This window comes from Asterias rubens, chromosome 1, assembly GCF_902459465.1.
Source record: "Asterias rubens chromosome 1, eAstRub1.3, whole genome shotgun sequence".
Taxonomy (NCBI): Eukaryota; Metazoa; Echinodermata; class Asteroidea; order Forcipulatida; family Asteriidae; genus Asterias; species Asterias rubens.
Window position 1 is genome coordinate 9,040,097 of NC_047062.1, and position 23,623 is coordinate 9,063,719.

At 40.2% G+C, this 23,623-nt stretch overlaps 3 protein-coding genes across 3 annotated transcripts; 1 reads left to right on the top strand and 2 right to left on the bottom strand.

Moving 5' to 3' along the window:
• Positions 1–321: 321 nt before the first annotated feature.
• On the top strand, positions 322–7,065 carry LOC117292089 (2-amino-1-hydroxyethylphosphonate dioxygenase (glycine-forming)-like). The gene is made up of 3 exons (XM_033774013.1): positions 322–696; positions 1,874–2,099; positions 5,919–7,065. Exons 1-3 carry the CDS (start codon positions 553–555, stop codon positions 6,128–6,130), a joined length of 582 nt encoding a protein of 193 aa, XP_033629904.1. The 5' UTR covers positions 322–552; the 3' UTR covers positions 6,131–7,065.
• Positions 7,066–7,135: 70 nt separating this feature from the next.
• LOC117292080 (trans-L-3-hydroxyproline dehydratase-like) lies at positions 7,136–11,659 on the bottom strand. Its single transcript, XM_033774000.1, has 3 exons — positions 11,111–11,659; positions 10,234–10,526; positions 7,136–8,358 (listed from the first exon to the last, which is right to left on the bottom strand). Exons 1-3 carry the CDS (start codon positions 11,619–11,621, stop codon positions 8,095–8,097), a joined length of 1,068 nt encoding a protein of 355 aa, XP_033629891.1. The 5' UTR covers positions 11,622–11,659; the 3' UTR covers positions 7,136–8,094.
• A 2,921-nt stretch (positions 11,660–14,580) lies between these two features.
• On the bottom strand, positions 14,581–21,899 carry LOC117292097 (trans-L-3-hydroxyproline dehydratase-like). The gene is given in 4 exon segments (XM_033774023.1): positions 14,581–15,766; positions 18,227–18,321; positions 18,324–18,518; positions 21,086–21,899. Coding segments are annotated over 4 exon segments (1,038 nt in total). The 5' UTR covers positions 21,570–21,899; the 3' UTR covers positions 14,581–15,502.
• Between the last annotated feature and the right edge of the window lie 1,724 nt (positions 21,900–23,623).

Here is a 23,623-nt window from a genome sequence, read left to right on the forward strand (position 1 = left end):
TCAACATCAACATCAACATCAACAGCAGCAACAGCAACCGCAACCGCAACAGCAACAGCTGTGGGGAGTCATCATAATTGGGTGCGTTCGTTTAGCTTCCCTGGGTCGATCCCACGGTGTGTGGCGGGTTTTTTTCTAGGACGAACGTGGGTTATTATCTGCACACGTTTGTCCTGAACAAAAAAACCGCCACACATACATACATGTAGCAAGGGTCACAACCCAAGGTCACCACTTCAAGGGACAAACGAAACAGGTGCATAACCCTGCAATCATGACAATACACAATCACTTGAAAAGGTAATCGGCAGTACCATGGTAGTACTAGCACCTAATGTACATGCACCTACCGGGTAATATCATAGTTGCAAGTGAAGCGGTTACGGTGTTTTCCTGCATCCATAAAGCAAAACGTTCAAAGTTCAAAAATCAAGCCTGTTGCTATTAAAGTCTACGATAACCTGATGTGTACGGTCTATTTGAGCACAATATGAGCATCAATGCAGTATTAATGTCAGACTAGATAAATAGACGCACCAACATCATCTAACAATGGATGTAGATAAAACAGTGGAGGCCATTTTCGATTTGTACCAACGCTTTGGTGCAAATGATTATATTGGTGAGCCAGTATCACAGACTGAGCACATGGTGCAGTGTGCAATGCTGGCTGAACGTGAAGGTGAACCCACAGAGGTAAGCCTAGTCGCTTTGCTCCATTCAGCATTTACATCCCTTCATGTATCAACATAATTAATAACAGTGTTCTGTTCGGGTACACAACATTTCCCCCGTTCAGTCCGGGTTGGAAACATAATACTACAAGATTGTTCCACATAATTCCAAACAAGGAATTTTATGTTGTTGTTTTTTTCTTTTCGGAGCAATGTATGTTAAAAACTCTACTTTTTCAATATCTCCTTTTCCCGACCCACCAATTCAAATTGCTGTATACCATACACAACCCATACTGGTTCACTAAAAAAACTCCCGGTTCCCATGGCGAACCAAAAATCCGGGTCAGGCTGGCTTACCAGGAAAGGCGTTAAGAACGGTATTTTACTATGGGACTCATAAATTTACCCAGTTCTTGACTATTTTGACACACATAATCCGGGTCATAGTGACCCATTAATGGGTCCGGCCCACGGGACCTGGATCCTAAAGATCCTAGCCTGGATCCGGGAAAAAATCAACTTGTTGACACATTGTCAACCGGCACAACCGGTTGCCGGTTTACAGTGTCCCCTTATGTGCATCAACTATTGACACAAATACGAACATCCAGTTACATGTAACAACACCTTTATGGTTATATGACAACTTCAAGTCAACAGTGTTGACAGCGTCATCATTTATCTAACGGACTTTTTAGAGTGTAGAAAAGTAGGCCTACCAAAGTGTTGACTTTTTCAAAATGTACGCTGGAGGTTACGTTTTGAAAAACACTTTGTCAACATTTCGGTACCTTTCTTTAAAAACGTCGGATTGATAAATGATGGCGCTCTCTCTCATCTAGCAAACACAATATTTTTTTGGTGCCATCCCCATTAAGGTGAAAAAAACAAACATGGGTTGAGAGCAAACAAAGTTATTCGTTACTATATGCAAATTTTGAGAGAAAAATGGTTATTAACCGCGGTATCTACGATGTCTACTTGGCCATAAACAGGTAATAGTTGATGTCTCCGGCTTATCTGCAGCATAACTCAAGATTGAAACTGAATTGAATATTGAATTCATCAGACATAAAAATGGACCTTAATATCATGTCTGCACCAAACTTGACGAAATCATTCTGACGTCATTAGATTTTAAAATGAAGACCATTTACTTTTTCTTATATCCCATGTTTTGGTTCTCTCATCTACAGGTAATTCTCGGGGCCCTGTTTCACGACATCGGGCACCTCGTTGGAATGCAAGAAAACGCCGGTAACATGGAGACAGATGGAACTGTTCTAGGTATCAGAGGCCATGAAGATGTCGGCCAGCAGTTCCTCGAACAACTTCAAATTCCACGTAGTGTTAGTGTCTTCGCTAAGGGGCACGTTGATGCCAAACGGTATCTCGTGTATAAAGATCCTGGATACTACGACAGTGAGTGACTAAAGTATTTTTAAGGGAATCAATGTGCGGTGAAGAGGTTTTCAACTAGTGGTTTAAACCCGCCGAGGCCTTGTTCTTGATACCGGGACGAAGTCGAGGTAAATTATCAAGAACCAGGACTCGGCGGGTTTAAACCACTAGTTGAAAACCTCTTCAACACACTTAGATTCCCGTTCATAAATACATTTTCGGTCAAAAAACATCAACACTTTTTGTCAAAAAGTAAAATAAATGCAAAATTATAACTGTTCAACGATCTTCTTTCAACACAACACCCCTCCAGGTATGAAATGGTAAGGCCCTCGGGTAAACAACTCCTTATAAGGAGATTGCTGTGCGCGTCGCGCGTATCGCGTGATGTGGCACAACTGTCCCGGCCGTTGCTCCCGACCAATAGGAATGAAGAAACTGTCTTTTAAGCACAGGTGCAAGCTCGCGTGTCGCGCTCATGTTTCAACACTTGTTATTGGTCGCTATCAAAGGTTTAAACCCCAAACGTGACGCGCTCTCCACCAATAGGAATAGCGAAACTGTATTAGGTATTTATGAATGGAGGATTATAAAGCTGCACGTATACGCGAGCAAACACGTGAGAACATTGTTTTGTTAAAATTTCACGTTTTTAGCATACGTGAAGTAACCATTTCTCACGTCAGGTACGCGTGCAGACGTCATAGTATACTTGTGTTCGTCTGTTCTGGTTGTCCCTTGTTTTTGTCTTTGTTTGTGCAAGGTTCATGTTACCTGGTTGTATCATACTAAATGTTTGTCTGTCCATAGGGCACAAAAGCATATCGCTTAACCTTATACCTAAATGTTGTCTATTGTTGCTTATTACTGAAGCATTGTGAACCTGTTATATCATAGCCCATTCTATATTGCTTTTGTAATTCCGACATAAGTGTGCGTTATTGTATCATTGTATTGTGACAGCATTGAAAATAAAATGTTACTGAATGAATGATCGAATGAATGAATGAATGAATGAGCACACAATAAGGCCCAAGTTGTGACGTCATCACCTAGAAGCAACACAATTTTCACGTTTATTGCTCTTTAGCTTGCGTGAGAGAGTGAGGTTTTTGCATTTTTATTTCAGCAAATCGTGAGACTATGTATGAGAGAGTTGCAACATGGAGGGATCAGTTTTCTTTGGTCTCAGGAGTTGCTGGACTAACTTTTTTCCCCAAATTATAGCGTAACAGGTATGATATTTGGTCCTTAGAAAACTTTAGTCCTCCCACGTAGCCTATGCATGGTGTAGGCTTCAAAAGACATTTTAAGCTATTAAATCAAAGATTGTCAGATTTTTCCCAAGGAAAAAAATACAATCCGGAATTCAGACTAAACTAAAGGAATAAATCATGCCTGATACAGTCTAGCCTGAACATCTGACGTCACACTTCGAGGCTCGTGAGTAACGCCAGAGACCTGGGGCCTTATTCATGAAGCCTTATTAGGCCTTAGTAAGCGCTTACGTGTTACTAGTTCGTTCTTAGCGAGTTGCGTCATATTCACGAAGCACTCGTAACTTCAATTGAGTGCGTAAGTCCTTACTTGTGCTACGTGGGGTGTTTTCGGCTTCGTAGCGTTTTCTTAAGCCCTTTTTCAACATTCCTGGCCGACATTTTCGGGCGAATTGAGCATTATGTCAATTACAGCAACTTTTAATATGTTCTACAATCCTTGCGACATTTTCTCAAACTTTCTCAAAATTTTTGAGAATTTACTAACCTCTTTTTTCTCACTTTTTAGTCAATTTTTCGTGATTTTGTTATTTTATTTCGTCATTAAATAATTATTTATGTTTATTTATTTAGTTAATAGTAATAATAATAGTGGGCATGTATAATGCGCGGGTGTCCATCTAAATCGCAGTGACACAATAAACGGGAAAAAGTTATGAAGTCCTCATTAGATGACACTTGAGGGAAGTTTTGAACAAAGCTATTGATGGAGAAAGTTTAACATGATCCGGCAAGTCGTTCCATAATGAAGGAGCAGGAGAAGTAAATGATCTTTCACCCCATGATGTTTTGGCCAGGGGTTTCCTTAAAAGATGTTTGTTATTAGATCGCATATAGACTGGCGGTTGGAAGTATGGGGTTGGAGTCCTTCGGAGAGATATGGTGATGAAAGTGCCTATCCTTAATGGGTAGCCAATGTATATCTTGTTAGATAGGTGTGATGTGACTCTAGTGTTGGACCGGGTTACAATTCTGACGGCAATATTTTGAAGGCGAGACAAGCAGTAAATTTATTATGCAGGCATAGAGGAGATAGTTTCCCATGTCAAGTCGGGAGGTTACAAAGGTGCGAACGAGTTGCTCTGTAGTATTTACTTTGTTTACTTTATTTACTTCGTTTATTTACTTCGTTTATTTATTTATTTTGTATTTTTAGTTTAGGGGTAACCAACGACATTTTGTACTCTCATTGCATGTTTGCGTCGTGTGAAAGCTTGCGAAATCTGTGAATGTCATCCCATTTGTGATGAACCACTTTGGTAGTTCTGAGGACCTTTCCACCACAGTTGATTCTCCGCGATTTGCCCAGGTGTCGGCCTTTCTCTTCAGCGTTACAAAATCTGAAAATTTGTTATTAAGCACCTACCAATTCAATGCAACTAACTTCACTATCTCAGCAGGCGAAAAACTTCGCCTTCCAATGATTCCCCCGTTTGCCTCCTCCTCGCGTTGCGGGACAACGGTCTTCCTCCTTGCTTTAGTCTGGCTCTCCATGTTTGCAGGGTGACAAATATCTTCTAAATGACCGTAGCCAGTCCAGTCACTGTATAAATACTCGTTCTGGACAATGAGATCACGCTCCACGATCCCTGACTCCTAACCGGCGTGTACTTTCACCTTTGACCTCATTCATTTCACATAGGGTGCGTTCGTTTAGCTGCCCTGGGGTGAATTTCACAAAGAGTTAGGACTAGTCTTATCTCGAGTTAGGACCAGTTACTCGTCCTAACTTAGGACTATCCATGCAATTTGTATATCTCCTAGGACTAGTCCTAAGTTAGGACTAGTCCTAACTCTTTGTGAAATTGACCCCTGGGTCGACCCCGGTGCGCGGCGGTTTTTTTTACCAGGACGAACGTGGGTAATTATCTGCACACACTCGTCCTGGGAAAGAAAAAACTGTCACACCCCGGGGTCGACCCAGGGAAGCTATAACGAACGCACCCATAGAGATGCGCAGTCAAATTCTATTGCTGACGTGACAGCAGTGTACTGTTTGGGCATCTATGGAAAGCTCATGTCACTGCACGTATCATTGTACCCAATGGAATCACTGAATCTGACATCAGGGACCTGTAATATCCTTGCAGATAAAGACAGGGGCCCAGTCTATCTCGTCTGCGGCAGTGACACAAATATTTTACACATAGAGAGGGCGCTATCATAATCGCCCGTCTTTACGTTATTCCCTCCAGCTACACTTGTGCTGTCAGATGCATAAAATCATAACAGCTCACTGCAATTTAAACAAATTAATGTTTTCTAATGTCAAACTCAACACTGGAAATTAAATTTCGAATAGGTGAGAGACTTTGGCTGTAGACAAGGCAACAAATTTGTCAGTTCAGAGCAGCTTCGGTGAATAGTACTATAGCTTGAAAGCCTTTGGAATTCCATAATGTACACAAACAAGTAGCTAGATATTTTGCCTTCGGATTTATAACTTGGAAAAAGTAATGGGTACAGTGCCTAACTTACATCGGTGTAAGTGTAAAAAAAAACCAATCTTTTTCCCGATGCAAACTTAACATGTAATTTTAAATAGTTTAATCTTATCACACAGGACTCTCAGAGGCCAGTAAGATGACCCTTGTCCACCAAGGAGGACCAATGACGGCAGAAGAGGCAAGGGCATTCGAAGATGAGCCACAACTTGAGGCAATTCTTAAGATGAGAACATGGGATGAAAGAGCAAAAGATCCATCAGCTGAAATTCACCCACTGGAAAGGTACCAGCAAATGTGCAAAGAGTTGCTGTTGTCCAATGCAGGTTGAATGTATAATGCCTTTGTATCTAACAGTAATCATGAACCTCAAACTTCGATTGTAATGGCTCCTTGTTCTACATCTCAACAAATCAAGAATGTATTGGTGCGACGAAGCAGAAAGCCCCTTCCCACTACTTATGTTCTAGAATATTAGTGGCATGTTATTATCGTGGCCGAGATGCCAATAATTATTGTTAATAAACACTTGTGGACTGGGAGAATTTAGTATAAAACAAAACTATAACAAATTATTTAATTACACATTTTGATAAAAGTTTTGATATAAAGGTTATTTTACATGAATACCTTGCATGTATTGCCATTACTGTCAGCAATGGAGTTTTATGTAAATAAACAAAGAATGATTATTCAAACCAGATAGTTTTGGCGGTCCTATTGGTTGAAAGGTGGTCATAAGACCATGTCTAAAATGGTTGATAACGACATAGCTGAAGCTGTTCAAGACCAGGGCCCTTTTTCAAAAAGCTGCTAAGCACTAAACACTGATCTGCCAATTACTTTTTTCAACAAAAAAATACTTTGGATTGGAACCAGTGTATATGTAAACTTCATGTATTGTTTTGCTGGTAAACCTGTCTAAGCAAGATATTTGTGTGCGCATTATGTTTATGTGCTTACAAGCTTTATGACATAGCTGAAGCTTATCAAGGTCAGGGCCCTTTTTCAAAAAGCTGCTTAGCAGAAAACACTGATTTGCCAACCACTTTGATGAACAAAAAACTACTTTGGAACCAGTAGCAACTATGTACACTTCATCATTTGTTTTGCAGGTAAACCTGTCTTAGCTAAGCAAGATATTTTTGTGCTCAGCAAGTTTATGTGCTCACAAACTCCTAGTCTGTCTGAAATTTTGGGAAGTCACAAATACACAAAGGAATTGACTAGTACACGTACAGTTTTCCTTTATTTTTAAAACTTTATTTTTAAAATTGTAGTTATGATTCGGAATTTAAGGTAACAAACGCATTATATAATTAATTTGTGCAGTGATAGTATCATTTATGCATTTATATTATTAAAAATATTTCTATTAATCTTTTTGTTTGTTTGTTTATTTGTTTGTTTGTTTGTTTGTTTGATTGGTCATTTAGATAATCTTTACGCAAAAGGGAACTCACCAAACTCCCACAAGGGGACATAAACTCCATACAGCCGATCTCTCCCACACAAACATTGGTTCAATTGCACAAATCAAGAAATTGTGATTCAAACCCACAACCTTGTGATTGCAAGTCCTGCTGTCTAACTACTGGACCACAGTCACCCATGCTCATACACAGGCTTGTTTGTTTTCCTGCTCAAGCAATCGAACCAGGCCACAGTGATTTAGGGTTGTCTTAAAATATGTTTTCCTCAGCTTGTCTCTTGGGAATTGGTACTGATATATTTGATATATTAAAGAGTAATGTTTCAAGTTGAACATGATAAGTTTTGTGTGATATTTCATTTTACATAACTTTTAGTTTGTCTTTCAAAGTAGGGTCTTATGTTGGTAAATTCTCCTTTACAATGTCTTTAAATATTCTAGTAGTGTGTCTTCACAGATAGGGCCATGGATTGTTAAAAACTAGTTGACATTAAAAACGTACTTGGTGAGAAAGTATAAATTATTTTGAGAAAGAATTCACTTGGAAGTTATGTGGTTTGGATAACTTTTTACCTCAAAACATTTCAATGCGAGAGTTAGTGTCCGTTCGTGAAAGCTGCGGCCAGAGATGTGGTTTGGACCCACTGCTAAACATGGTTGAATTCATTGTTCTTGAGATATTGGCGTAACAGTTTTCTGATGTTTTCCTGCAAGTAGACTTGGTTTTCAGCTGAAACTTTCATGTGAACTTTATTGTATCTTATTTTTCAAGCCTATAAATCATCATTTCATTCCCAACAAAAATATATGATGACCCTTGAACCTTTAAAGGTACAACTAGACTCAATCAGTCCCTGTTTGATCTACCTCAACAAAAATCCTTTTCCAACCAGATCGTCTTCCTCTAGGGTATAAGTTGCTTCTCCGATGTAATTCGCTTTCCCTGAGACCTCAACAATAACTGCATCTAAAGAACCACACTTGGTTGTCTGAATGGGTTTACCTGTGAACATGGTGCCATTGACGCCACTCTCAAAGCCACGGGTTTGACCAAGGGCAAGCTGATTTTTGGCATACTGTACTGCAACGCGGGCTGTTGTTCCTGACCCACACGGCGACCTGTCAACCTGTGAAGATCAATCAGATAAAGTCTGATGAACTCCATGTTTAATGATGATTCTATAAAATTTAACCATAAAAGATATGTCAGTTTGGCTTTTAAAGGTAGGGTCTTGGATTGGTTTTTGTCTATATAATGCTGATTTATAGGCAAAATTATAAAGGGACAATAAATTTAATGAGAAAGTTTCAACTTATTACAGCATCTACTTGCTGAGAAAACAGCAAACAAATTTCACAGTGTCTTCACAACAATGTCAACTTCATCCATGTTATTAGGTGAAAAAAATTATCATAACAATATTACATAGTTCATACTTATCAACAGCTGCAGTGCCTCTCACCAAGAGTTCATATTCATTAACTCTTTGGAGTAGTAACCAGTCTATGACACTACCTTTAATAATGAGGTAATAGCTTACTGAAGATAAATCACAGCTAAAGAATGTGCAGGCCTGGAATTAAATGGAGGCCACTGCTTCTGTTGCCCTTGTCTTGGTATGCGGTGCCCCTTCAAAAGTTCTCACAAACTTAAAGATTTTCCAATAAATGTGTCCTTTTCAGCAAAATGAAAATTGCCTTGACCTCTCAACGACGAAGATCCAGGCCAGGATAGACTTGAAGATTGTCCAATGCCTTTTTTTATGGAAATGCCCTTTGCAACCTGCAAATGGCATTTCCCTCTGAACCTCTCAATGAGGATGGATGATATTCCAGGCTTAGATGTGTGATGATAAATCACACAGATGATCCTTATTTGGTAAGAAAAGCAATGCTTTGGTGAAAACTGTCGCTTGAGCATCATTTTTATTTTGTATTCAGTGGCTTGATTTATAAATGAAAAGAGCAAAGAGGTGCAGGCTTTGTTCAAGGGCAGGGCAGTGTGTCATTGACAAAGACAACTGTGAGGGCCAAGGCAATGGCCAGGACTTCCTCTGTGAGTGACAGGCCTGGGATAAGATGCTTAGCCTGGTAATAGTTATGCAACAGTTTACCATATAGCAAAACCATTTTGTTTTCGTCAGGTTTATCATACCCCAGGGTGAAATCCACCTTGTTGATTGGCTAATCACTGACCTAATAAATCCTGTATCATACCCCATTTCAAACCCATATGCAATGTGCAAATGCGCAGTATTATAGTTGGTAGCAACTTTGTATGTTGTAATTACAAACATGGCGTTTCATAGTAAGCCGCTCCAAGCGTTGAAACGCAGGTTTGCACTCACTCAGGGCCGAAAATGAAACAGGACGTTTAATTGCGATTCCCGTAAGCACACAGATGGCCCACAATAAAGCAGGGATGGCACTCTGGGCCAGGATTAAAGGAACACATTGCCTTGGATCGGATGAGTTGGTCTTTGAAAAGTGTTTGTAACCGTTTGTTATAAAATTCATATGGTTAGAAAGATGTTGTAAAAGTAGAATACAATGATCCACACTAACATGCCTCGAAATTGCACGGTTTTCCTTCTACTTTGTCGACTAACATGGTCGGCCATTTATGGGAGTCAAATTTTTGACTCCGATAAATGGCCGACCGTGTTAAAAACCACGCAATTTCGAGGCAAATTTGTGTGGATCATTGTATTCTACTTTTCAAATATCTTTCCATCCACTGCATTTAATAAAAACCAGTTACAAACACTTTTTATAGACCAACTCGTCCGATCCAAGGCAACGTGTTCCTTTAAATCGTGTTATGGTATGATAAAAGTGTATTAAGTGCGGTTTAGGTAGGGTGTGACACTGACTCCAATTCAATTCTGAGGCTCGGTCGAGCGCCCTCGTCTGATACAGACTGCTTGGCTAGATACAGACTCCTTTACTAGATATAGTCCATATCACACCCAACCTCACCTAATAACTTATATTAGGGTTACCTCAGCATTAGCGAAGACACATATGTTGGCAGTTGGTTTGTCACTCCATTTATCATCACCATCAGTAACAATCACTCCATAAAGGAATGCAAGGTCTTCATTTATTGGGTGGCTCAGTGGAACCTGCGCCTTGACAGCATTCTTAACGGAGGTAGCGAGATCAGCGATATCACGGACACGACTTGTCCTGACATCAAGACCAAATTCTTGTGCTGTGATGAAGGCGTAGAAGGCGCCACCATATCCAATGTCCACTTTGATATCACCGTGTCCTGGTACATTCACGTTAGCACCTGCAACAGATAATCATACAAATTACTTGACTGACACCTGAACAAAGATACTGACAAAATAGGAAGACCACCAACATAAGGTCTCAATTGGATGACTTCTACCTCCATGGTTTCTTAGTATGGCTGTTGGTACTCCTAGAGGATAACTTTCCGTATGGCGCCACCACTTTTTCACTCATTTTTACAAAAAGAGATATTTTATTGAGGTAAATTAGAAATGATATTATTTCATATCGAATGAAAAAGTGGTGGCGCCATACAGACCGTACCCTTTTTCCCTCCTAGAACTATGATTTTTCGATGCGCTAGACGATAGGAGTAGGCTGTTGGTACAGCACCAGCTCGTTAATCTGGAGGTGGCAGGTTCAAATCCCCCCGCTCTACATCAAGTACTTTATATATTTTTGTATATAGTAATTTTTTCTATATAATTCATGTAAACCAAATGATTCAATCATAAAATTAAAATTAAAACAAAAGTTTTAAAAAAAGTTTGTTTAAAAACAAAAATTTGTTTCTAATAAGTAATCAAGGTAACCACAATGGCAATGCATGGTGAAACCAAAGATAAAAGGGAAACTTACCAAGAGCAAATGCAAAGGCGGGCACACTGTGGAATCTGACACGCCCAGTTTTCTTTCCATCATACTCGACGAATGCATTCACCAGTCCACACGGACACTGCACTGCTACCACAGTTTCTGGTATCTGAGGCTTTACGTAGCCGTTATCCACGGCAAAACGACCCAAAGCAATTACACCATGGCCGCACATGGTGCTGTATCCTTCATTGTGAGTAAACAAAGTCGCAATGTCTGCCCCGGCTAAGTCAGGTTCGACCAAAATCGCACCGTACATGTCATAATGGCCGCGTGGTTCGAACATCAACATTTTCCGTAACTGATCCAACTTCTCCCGTGCAAATCGTCTTTTGTCGAGAATCGTTTCGCCCTCGAATTTAGGATAACCAGAAATAACTATACGAAGTGGCTCACCACATGTGTGCATCTCGACCGTCTTCAGTTGAATTTCTCCGCCGAAAGACATTTTATCAGGAAAACTCTGTGCCACGGTACTGCTGATGGACGCCGCCATGTTGAACCAACCCCTCGATCATCCTGACGTGTCGTCTGCTTCGCACACCTTCGCCAAACCACCGCCACTCACTCTGCAAATGGCGCGCGCCCTCTTGTGATTGGATCAAAGGAAGAACGCCTGAGCTCGATTCTACAAAAATAGCAATGAGATAGACAATGAAGACCAGTTTTAAATCTTTGTGACAGAGAGCCCAGGTTAAATAAAATGCCTGCGCAATGATGCCCCTTCTGTTGACTGGCAGCACAACATCACTAATAAGTGTGTATTTATTTTTTTAAATATTATAATTTCATTTTTTATATAGCCTCATCATTGCAAACACGCAAGACAAAAATGTTGACGATCAGACTCGGACTATAGTTGCGATATAAATCGTCACCCATTCGATCGTCAAGAGGATGGAGGGTTACGAAAATAGCAGCTTGTCTCAGACACTTTGTTCTTTCAACCTGTTTATCTGTGCGAATTATTGACCAGAATGATACGTTTGTATCCTGCGGTCATTCTGTAATAGCCTATCTTTTAAGCTCTACTATACTTCCACAGAAAAAAAAAAGAAAAAAAAAAGAAAAAAAAAAGTTAATAGCCAAAACAGTCACGTAATTTTTGCACAAATGTTTTAAAAAACGCAATGAACGCAGTTTTTAAGAAAGAGGTATTTTTGCACCCAATAAATTCAGTGGGAGTTGGTTCCACACCCGGGCTGATGCCACAGAAAATGACCTATTATAATAATAATAATAATAATAATAATAATGAGAACTTATAAAGCGCACAAATCAATCAAAGTGCTCATGGCGCTAAATACAAAGAATAATATTTACATGTACAATAACCAAAATTGAAACGTAAGCCTAAGCTAAGAAGAAATCCAGAACATGTTGAAGAGAAATACAATACAAATGCAATATCAAAGAAAACATCAAAGGGTAGAAATCAAACCATTTTCTCAAATACTTGGTTGAAAAGATGTGTCTTAAGGTTTTTCTTAAATTGTGTTAAAGAAACAGATGATTTTACTAGTGCTGGCAATTTGTTCCATAGGCGTGGGGCAGCATGTGAGAAAGATCGGTCTCCCCATGAATGATTGGATATGGGCTCAATAAGGAGACTAGAATTGTAAGACCGGAGTTTGCGAGGAGGATTGTATGGTTTGAGTAGATCATCAATAATATGCAGGGGCATAGCTGGTGAGTGATTTATACACAAAAAGCAGAAGTTTATACTTAACTCTACTGCTTACGGGTAACCAGTGTAATTCTTTCAAAATCGGAGTTATATGACAGGACTTTTTATTTAAGGTGATAACACGAGCAGCATAGTTCTGAATACGCTGAAGTCGTTCAATTTGAGTATTAGGAAGACCATATAGAAGTGAGTTACACATGTCAAGTCTGGAAACGACGACGGAGTGGACTATTTGCTCAGTTGCTTTTTGTGTTAAATATTTCCTCACTTTGCCTATATTACGAATGTGAAATGTTGTATAACGTGCAATACTAGAAATATGTGAATTAAGTGTCATGGAAGAGTCGAAGATCACACCAAGATTACGAGCTTTGGTAACAGCGGTAACTTCGGAGTCACCTATATTAATATGGGGAATAGTAACTTTAGAGAGTTGTTGGCGTGAACCAAGTATCATATATCCAGTCTTGTTATCATTAAGTTTAAGGAAATTGTCTTGCATCCAAACACGAATTTCACCAACACACGTTTCAATACGACTGATGCTCTCATCAGCAAAATGTTTGGATGGTTTAAAAGAGAAATACAACTGAGTGTCATCAGCATATACATGATAGTTCAGTTTGTGTTTCAGGATGATGCTATGAACTGGGTAGGTGTACACCGTGAACCACAGCGGTCCAAGAACCGACCCCTGAGGGACTGAAAAATCATGAACAACCGGGTCCGATGTTGCCCCAAAGAGTGGAAGTTCTGGGCTGATGAAGCATCATGAGCTCAATAGAACGCAGTCCGGTGTGTGCTGAGGTGTATGGGTGGATGAGGTTGATGAGGTATTCTGGAGCACTGTTGTGAAGAATTTTGAAAATGAATAGAGCAAGTTTGTACTGAATCCTGTGTGATATTGGCAGCCAGTGGAGACCCTGTAATACAGGAGTGATGTGGGAGTATTTACTGGTGAGAGAAACTAGTCTGTCAGCGATGTTTTGTAGATGCTGCAGAAGTTTTAGTTGGTTTCTCCTGATGTCAAAAAGCAGTGAATTGCCCATGTCGATTTTGGAAGTGATGAAAGCGTGAACAAGTATATCAGTGGTGTGTTTGTCAAGATATTTCCGAATGTGTCCAATGTTACGGATTGACATGCAAACTGATCTAGAAATTGTTGTCACGTGAGGTTCCATGGATAGTGACGAATCAAAGATAATGCCAAGATTACGGACTTGAGTAGATGGTATGATGGACGAATCACCAATTCTAATAGATGGAATATGAACTTTAGATGATTGCTGTTTTGAACCTATAATGATAAATTCTGTCTTCTGATCGTTTATTTTGAGCCAGTTTTGTGTCATTCATGAATGTACTATTCCTGAATGTTGTCATAATTTTATTGAATCAATGTGTATCTAATTAATATCATACCTCATACTATTATTGCATAGTGTAATTTCGAAATAATGTTCATTATTGTATTGAATGACGTTAAAACAAAATTTTGTCACTGAAATTAAACTAGACGCTGCGTGGAAGGGGGAGGGGAACTCACTAAAAAAAATAACTCGGTTAATCTACGTAACGAAAAGAGTAAACACGCGAGGTAACGCGAAAGAAGGAACAGTCACTCAAAAATGTAGGTTTCCTCAACAAAAATACAAATAACTTTATTGATTATAAATGAGTCACCAAAACCAATGGTTGGAGTGCAAAAAATAGTAATAAGTTAATGAAAACCGTCCGTCGAAGTTGCGAGATAATGAAGAAAAAACACCCTCTTGTCACACGACGTTGTGTGCTTTCAGATATTGCTTGATTCGTTGAAAATTACTTCTTTCACGAAAACTAGGTTAATTCACAAGGCGTCGTTTCTCACTAGCAACAGCTCCCAATTACTCGTTACCAAGTAAGTTTTTATGCTAATAATTATTTTGAGTAATAACTAATAGTGTACACTGCCTTTAACCAAGTGAAACCTATTAGAGGAGTAAGTTTTACCGAAACATTTTGCTTAAGGGAATGAACGCATACCATCATTAGTTTGTGTACACAATATCATGGCAGTTGTATAATTTATTACGGAGGCCCTAAAGGGATATTTGGGATATTTAGAACATTGATTACCTCGTGCGCACAAGATATCTCGTGCACACTACATTATTATCTAGTGCGCACGACATAATGGTGCACATTTTCTCGTGCACACTTCATTCGTTAAAAATTAATTGTTTATAAAAAAAATACATAACAATTATTAAAAAGAATAAAATTGTTTATTAAAAGACATCTCGTCCGCGCAACAAATCTCGCGCACACTACATTATTATCTGGTGCGCACGACATGATTATTATGGTGCGCACGAATTAATTATCTCGTGCACACGTATTTTTTTTCTCGTGCAAAATTTGGGGTTTCTGGAAGCAGCCAATCCATCACAACGCCGTCATTGAAACCACACATCCTTGAAATAGACCGTTGATAATGTTGAGCAAATGCATCGATCAAGTGCATAACAATGTACGGTTGCATATTCTTACGTAATAATTTAATAGTAAAATAAAATACTAAAACCCCATGTGCCGGGTAAGGGTTACCATGGGTGTGTTCCTTTTAATATAATGTAAAAAGTACATTTAAATTAGAATAAGCCAATTTTTTTTTAAAGAAAGACAATTAAGTTACGTCACTTTTTGATCTATCTCAACAAAAAACCTTTTCCAACCAGATCGTCTTCCTCTAGAGTATAAGTTGCTTCTCCGATGTAATTCGCTTTCCCTGAGACCTCAACAATAACTGCATCTAAAGAACCACACTTGGTTGTCTGAATGGGTTTACCTGTGAAAATGGTGCCACTTATGCCACTCTCTGAGCGACGGGTTTGACCAAGGGCAATCTGACCTTTTGCATATTGTACTGCAACGCGAGCTGTTGTTCCTGACCCACACGGGGACCTATCAGCCTGCAAAGAAGGAGCAGATCAAAATAAATGTCATCCAATGCATGTTAGGATAGATCAGAAACATTTGACCATATACAGATATGTCAGTTTGTCTTTCAAATGTAGAGTCATAGATTGGAATTGTCAATGTAATCTTACAGGCAAAATTATGACAATACAATAATCACATAAAAATTATGTAAGGTTCGTCACTGTTTTTTCTGAAGAATGTCAAATTCATCCATATTTTTGGGGTGGACAAATCCATCCAAACCATATATTATTACTCCGAACGAACTCAAAGGGAATCCTTTCTTAACATAATGTTCCACAATTTATCAATAATATAGTTCATACATTTATTTGTTCACCTCTATTTCAAGAATTTATTTATTTATTCACTAGTTATTTATTTATTTATTTATTTATTTATTACGTATATATTTAAATTCTTGAAATATATTAGATGAACAAATATATTTATGAACTATATAAGTTATACTTTATATGAGTTTGTATATTACCTGGGTATTCATTGTAATTTTCGGTTTGTATTGATTTATTTGGTTGTAGATACAATATTGCATATTATTTGCTCGCTTCAATTCATATTCAAGATGTAAACCATTGATGTACATGAACATGAGTTTATTTATACTCCATTTTCCTTTTTTTTTGTTTTTGTGCAAACATTGTTACTTGAGTATTCGTTTTATTATAGTTGTATTTAGACCTGGGCCCAATTTCAAGCGCTGCTTAGCGGCCGATTGTGCTTACTGCGCAATTTCTATTTCATAGTGCTGCTAACCGTAAGCACACGAACAGGCATGCTAACCTTCCGGTGCTTACCGCACGAAAATAAATGACGTCACAATGCAAATACACGGTAAACCCGCAATGACCGCCCAATTTTTCTGCCAACCTGTGAAATACGCTAAGGCTTAAGCATTTTTTTCTGCTACAGTATTGCACGCAAATTTGCTTACCGTTACGTTAGCAGCGCTATGAAATTGGGCGCAGATGTTGGGAGGCAGGTCTTCCGTACGGGGCACAGTGCTTTGCTTATGTTTCTCCTGGCCCATCGGGAAGTATTGTTGTATTATCCTGTATCGAAATGGCTGATATGAATGAATAATGCATCTTGTGCAGGACCTATACTAGACTTGGTTCCAAGTCTTTGATCGTGGCTGTTTAGTCGTCCTGATAGCCGCTACAAACAGCGCCCTCTTGTGATCTTTCTTCGTCAATTAGCCTAAGATTAATTGCGAGTTAGGGCGCATGATAGACCGGTGTGGCGTTTTCAATTTTCCGCTGTGTTCAAATTTCCGAATGACCAAATACGGTAGCATTACGTCATGCGATGCCTGCGCACAGGAAGCGAAAGTAGTCCATTTTTAGTGCCGTATTGAGTCATCCGTTACCCTCCGGTAGCTGTCATGGCGGCGTCCACGAGTCGAGTACAACTAGCGGCAAACGCGTGAATCGTATGAGTTGTTTTTTATGCAAGCAGAGTGTGACCTGCCTAAAGTTGTACCCATGAATACATGTAAAGATGGGGCAAGAGATTATGTGACTACACAGAAAAGAATCGTAATATTATCAATGTGGTGTCACTGCTGAGAGAACTACAGTACTCGCCAGGGTACTCGCGGCGGTATCTGACAGGTCACCCGGAAAACTGAACACGGCGGAAGACTGAAACCGCCACACCGGGCCCCTGTCTTTATCCTTGCGGATGAAGACAGGTCCCTGCCGCTAGATCCAGTGATTCCATTGAATACAATGATATCATTAATTTGATACGACGTGCAGTGACATAGATGCCCAATAATAGTCGGCCAGCCCCAAGTGACCCGCTTGTAGATAGGGGCACTTGGGGCTGTCCCGAGGTGCTCTGACGTCACCACGAGAAATTTCACGTGATGATGCGTATTTTAATTTTCAGGTGGAAAGTGAGTAAATATCTGCACACGTTCGTCCTGAAAAAAAAAATAGGCGACTTTTCCAGAACGAATAATCAGTGCCCACGTTCGTCCTGGAAAATAATACGCGGCCACTTGGATGAGCACACGGGGTCGACACAGGGAAGCGAAACGAATCACCCATATGGGGGCGTTTTTTCGTGGCTGAGATGCAGAAGAATAACCGCAATCTAAGACTTGAATCAAGTCTAAGGACCCATGATCATCTCTACACCAAGCTAATCCGCATCATCAGTACAAACAGCTGAATCATCAGAGTCCAGCTCTCTCTAAAAAAAAACGATCAGATCATACTGATTGAAACGTCGAGTTGAAATATGGTGTTTTCCAGAACCAAAACTCAATTAAAGATTATCATTACATGGTCTTACCGCAAACCTTATATCATTGTAAAAGTCGAATAGTTTTATTTATATTTTATTATTTTTTTGTGAAATGGCTGGAAAATAAATGAAATGAAGATGCTCCCTTTCAGACTTCTTGTTCAAACGCACGTTACCTGAGCATTAGCGAAGACGCATATGTTGGCAGTTGGTTTGTCACTCCATTCATCATCACCATCAGTAACAATCACTCCATAAAGGAACGCAAGGTTTCATTTATTGGGTGGCTCAGTGGAACCTGCGCCTTGACAGCATTCTTAACAGAGGTAGCGAGAATAGCGATATCACGGACACGACTTGTCCTGACATCAAGACCAAATTCTTGTGCTGTGATGAAGGCGTAGAAGGCGCCACCATATCCAATGTCCACTTTGATATCACCGTGTCCTGGTACATTCACGTTAGCACCTGCAACAGATAATCATACAAATTAATATCGTAAACCTCAATTCTCCCAATGGTCATAGACCGTATGTATGGAACAATACACTAGATTGCTAAATAGTACGATTAAAGCCCGGTTCATACTTTCTGCGAGTGTGATACGAATTCACAACCAATTCGCATCCGGTTGATTGTGCCGAGCCGAACTCCTGCGAAACATATGACGGAAAACAGGGCTGTGACGTTACATTTCGTATCACATTCGCGTGAAGTATTAACCGGGCTTTTATAGTATGTGGGACATGACCACGACTTAGGATAATACGCCTCTCTTAATATTCATGCATGACATCATAATTCGTACCCAAAATGAGGCTATGGGCGCACGTCCCCCATGATTTGCAGTGACTGCGCCCATCGCCTCGTTTTGAGTTAGCATTCATTGTGACGTACCTCATGCATATTAATATTAAGAGAGGCGTATTGCAAAAAAATAAGAAATTTGTAATGCTATTGTAGGTCAAATAAATAAATAACATTGACAACTATAACTAAGGGAATCAATGTGTGGTGAAGAGATTGTCTGCTAGTGGTTTAAACCCGCGCCGAGGCCTGGACTTGATAATTATATGAGCTGGAGGGTCATCTCATACAGGCACTTTTGTTATTGAATAACGCTAGCCTGGGGGTCGGGGAACCATAAAAAAAACAAAACACAGCAAGCTGCTACATCAATGTTTGATGTCATCGTCAGCCAATCACCGTGCAGGAAAACCATCCTGTTTAATAGTTGATTTTTACGTAACGTGGGTTTTGGACTACCGGTGGAAACTGCTGTATCCTGACTGGACTAGGTACCGATCCGGTCTCGCTTTTAACATTTCCAGGAAGAATATTAAATAATCTATCCATGTATACTATTTTTGGACTGTTGCTGACATTCATAACGGGACAATCTGTCGTGTTTTTTGTGACTTGTTTTCTTTCTTTTTGAAGCAATTTTTTGCGTACAAATTTCTCTTTTTTAAATTTGAGTAGCACCGATTTTTTTCATACAAAGCGACAGTTATGCATTTCATTTCAATGTACTGCTACATTATTTCTGTCAATACTTTTCAGATAAGGCCGAAAAAGACTGAATTTCAGAGGCCCTTTGGGCTAATTATAAAATCACACAGAGGTCACGTACGAAAAAGAATGAATAATTTGCAGATAAAAGAAAAAGAAATTTGGTGACCTGCGGGTAGACACACAATACATTCAATCGGTTCAATACATTTCAATACAACAAAAGCTAACAAACTACAGCGTCACTGGATGGGGAAGCACTGGACTTGCTCAAGGCAGTCGAATTATTCAGTCCGAAAAATGTCCGCCGCTGTATAAAACCCCACCCGTATTCATGTGCGTAACATCGCACGACACGATGCCCCCGGACACTATCCGCATGCGTCGGCCGTCAGGTCGACGCATACTGCCTTGAGCAAGGCTAGGGAAGCACCAACAAATTTACCCTTTTTATTCTTGAAAGACCGTACCTGGTTGTACGAAAATGTCAAGGCGTGAATTTTGCTGAATTTCATTTAAAATGTTTTCTATCAATAAGAGGAAATCGAGTCATACTGACTATGTATAAAAAGCTCCACATATACTTTCCGTATCACGCCACCACTTTTTCACACATTTTTGCAAAAGGGATATATCATTGAGGATGATTAGATATTATCTTCATATCGAATGAAATAAGGGTGGGGTGATACGGACACTTTTCCTTACATAGCGACATATTATTCCAACGCCATACTTGTTAAAGACAGTGGACACTATTGGTAATTGTCAAAGACTAGTCTTCTCACTTGGTGTATCTCAACATGCATCAAATAACAAACCTGTGAAAATTTGAGCTCAATTGGTCGCCGAAGTTGCGAGATCATAAAGAAAGAAAAGACAACCTCGTCACACGAAGTTGTGTGCTTTCAGACGCAAGTTGATTTCGAGACCTCATCTAAATTTGAGGTCTCGAAAACTACGTTACTTCAGAGGGAGCCGTTTCTCACAATGATTTATACCATCAACCTCTCCCCATTACTCGTCACCAAGTAAGGTTTTATGGCAATAATTATTTTGAGCAATTACCAATAGTGTCCACTGCCTTTAAGACCATGGTGACACTGGATGCTAGAACCTATAATACAATTTGAGCTGAGCTAGTTGCTATTTACAACATCAATGACTCTGACTTGACACCCCTAACAAAGATACTGGCAACATGGGAGACCGCAATTAGAGCAGCTCAGTTGGTTGTTGGTAGAGCACAGGATGTCACAGCACTTAAATCCGGAGCTGGTAGGTTCGAATCCCACTCTAGCAGTACACTATAGTAAAATATTGTCTATAAGCACAAAATATGGAATTCAAATATTAGGATAGGAAAAGATTCCGATCACGCCACCACTTCGAAAGGAAATAATATAGTATCTAAGATATCCCTTTTATTGAAAAAAAAAATAGTGAAAAGGTGGGGATACGGAAAGTTATCCCGTGGTGAAACGGATGAAACGGGTGAAACCAAAGATAAAAGGGAAACTTACCGAGAGCAAATGCAAAGGCGGGCACACTGTGGAATCTGACACGCCCAGTTTTCTTTCCATCGTACTCGACGAATGCGTTCACCAGTCCACACGGACACTGCACTGCTACCACAGTTTCTGGTATCTGAGGCTTTACGTAGCCGTTGTCCACGGCAAAACGACCCAAAGCAATTACACCATGGCCGCACATGGGGCTGTAGCCTTCATTGTGAATAAACAAAGTCGCAATGTCTGCCCCTTCTAAGTTAGGTTCGACCAAAATCGAACCAAACATGTCATAATGGCCGCGCGGTTCGAACATCAACATCTTCCGTAAATGATCAAACTTCTCCCGTGCAAATCGTTGTTTGTCGAGAATCGTTTCTCCCTCAATTGTGGGATAACCAGCAACTACTATACGAAGTGGCCCACCACTTGTGTGCATTTCGACTGTCTTCAGTTGAATTTCTCCGCTAGTAGCTGAAGATCTCTGAGTCTGAGCCATGTTGCTAGGAGTCCACTGGGCCAGCGCCAGTTGGTGTCAGTCGCGCCAAAGATTATGTGATTGGCGCGTAGTGGCTCGCTGTGGCGCCGAATTAATGTCCGCTCGGCATGTGTCGCCAAGTGGAATAAACTGGGTGCCATATGGCGCCATTCGCGCCAATAGACGGCTACTTTGCGCCCATTGGTGGTTAGTTTGTGCCAAAGGTCGCCAAATTGGTTTGAACTTGCCGCCGCTTGGCGCTACTTGCTGACTATATAAATACCGGCCATCGGCTACCTGGTTCAGACCCTCCTCAGCTGCATCTTCGTTGAAAATTGTGTGAAATCTTGTAGAAATTGTGAAGGAAAAACTGCGTGGAGGTGTTGTCGAGTCGAATCATGAAAGTTGTGTGAGAAAGTCCTGCGATGCCGCCCTGCTTTTATAGATGGCAAGTGGCGCCGAATGGCGGGCAACCAGGTGGCATTTGGCGAAGTAATCACCAATCGGGTGCCATTTGGCGCGCTTTGGCGAGCTGTCCGCCTCTGTTGGGCGTCATGTGGCGCGAAATCAACATTCCAGTGGATTCCAATTGGCGGATTGTTTGCACCAAAGGGCGATATGTTCGCGCCATTTGGTGCCACTTGGCGGACACTTGGCGCTGATTGCTCGATGTAAGTGGCGCGACGAAAATTTCAAACATTTTGAAATTTTCTTGTCGCCACATTCAAATTTGGTGCCGTTACGGGACACCAAGCCAGTTGGGAGGCAGTTTGAGCCACTACACGCCACTAGGCACACTATTGGCGACACTAGGCGCCACAGTAAATTGCGCTGGCCCAGTGGACTCCTAGCATTACTGTTGATGGTCGCCGCCATTTCAACACTTATGTATTCGTAATCGCGGTTGTAACGTATGTGTAGGCCTTACCCGTATTATTTACCCACCCCATACGGGGTTGTAGGTATTTATTAATATATAGGATCAAAACAGTTCTTGGTTGCGTCAGTCTATTTCTAACTATTATCAGTCATGGTGCCCGATTTTACCTATGAATGAGCATCTCGCCTCGCCTGAATGGGACAATATTCCTCCATTCAGAAACACGTAAGGCAGATCAAAGCCCCTCTCAGCCCCAGTGATCACTCAGTTTTTTTATTCAAATAATGTTTAACAATTTTTTTGAAATCGAAATCAATTCAGGCATCAACAAATCTAAGTATGGATTTTCTTGGGTGGTGCAATCATTTTGGGGAGTAAATTCCTATAAAAAGTGCAATGTTTGATATTCAACAGTTTATCGTAGACCTAAATTTTTCTTTTTGTGATGTTAAACCTTGAGTATGCACTTTCGGTATTGTCACTAAACTCGCGGGACCCATTATGTGCTGTCTATTGCATTCCGGCTCTACAATTCTTATGAATAATGCCGTTTGTGCACAGATTCAAGGTTCGTTGGATAATTTTGTTGGTATGGTGTTCCATAATGTGCCACCTTTATTCAAAACAAATTTTACCGTCGCATTTTTTTTTTTTTTTTTAAACATTGTGGGGGGGGGGGGGGGTAATTCCATGTGACTCCCACGTGATGAACTTTGAGCTTTCTAGAAAATGCATACGTTGAGTTTTCTTGAGTTTACTTCTGTAACTGTGTTGCTAACTTGGAGATTCGGTTTCACCTTAATAAGAACTAATCTTTACAAGATTTGCTGGTGTTTCAGCATCCGAGCAACGTTTTCTATGTCGGCTAGGTCAAACGGATGGACATAAGGCACTAAGGCCCGGTCCCCCATTCACAAAGCTCCAAGTAACAAACTTCCCCAAGTCGATTTCACGAAACTCTAGGATTAATCCTAACGAGTAGGGCGAGTCCTCTTACCCCTAAGATTAATCCTAAGTTAGGAAGAATTTGGTAAAATCGACGGCCGCGGTCTTATATGCCTGCTCCTTAAGAAGGCTTAGGTTGTGTGTAAACGTCATCCCTGATTTCGCGCCCTGTAGAATTGCCCCTGCCAACACTCCGCGCATCAATAGCCTGTGGATGGAAAAATTATTAGGCCCTATCTAAACTATTAAT

Excerpts from the sequence above, each read along its gene's own strand:
- LOC117292089 (XM_033774013.1), top strand. The coding sequence starts at position 553 with ATGGATGTAGATAAAACAGTGGAGGCCATTTTCGATTTGTACCAACGC. Across the intron at positions 697-1,873 it reads GTGAAGGTGAACCCACAGAG|GTAATTCTCGGGGCCCTGTT; the intron begins GTAAGCCTAGTC and ends TCTCATCTACAG. Across the intron at positions 2,100-5,918 it reads AGATCCTGGATACTACGACA|GACTCTCAGAGGCCAGTAAG; the intron begins GTGAGTGACTAA and ends CTTATCACACAG.
- LOC117292080 (XM_033774000.1), bottom strand. The coding sequence starts at position 11,621 with ATGGCGGCGTCCATCAGCAGTACCGTGGCACAGAGTTTTCCTGATAAA. Across the intron at positions 10,527-11,110 it reads CGCCTTTGCATTTGCTCTTG|GTGCTAACGTGAATGTACCA; the intron begins GTAAGTTTCCCT and ends TATCTGTTGCAG. Across the intron at positions 8,359-10,233 it reads GTGTCTTCGCTAATGCTGAG|GTTGACAGGTCGCCGTGTGG; the intron begins GTAACCCTAATA and ends TGATCTTCACAG.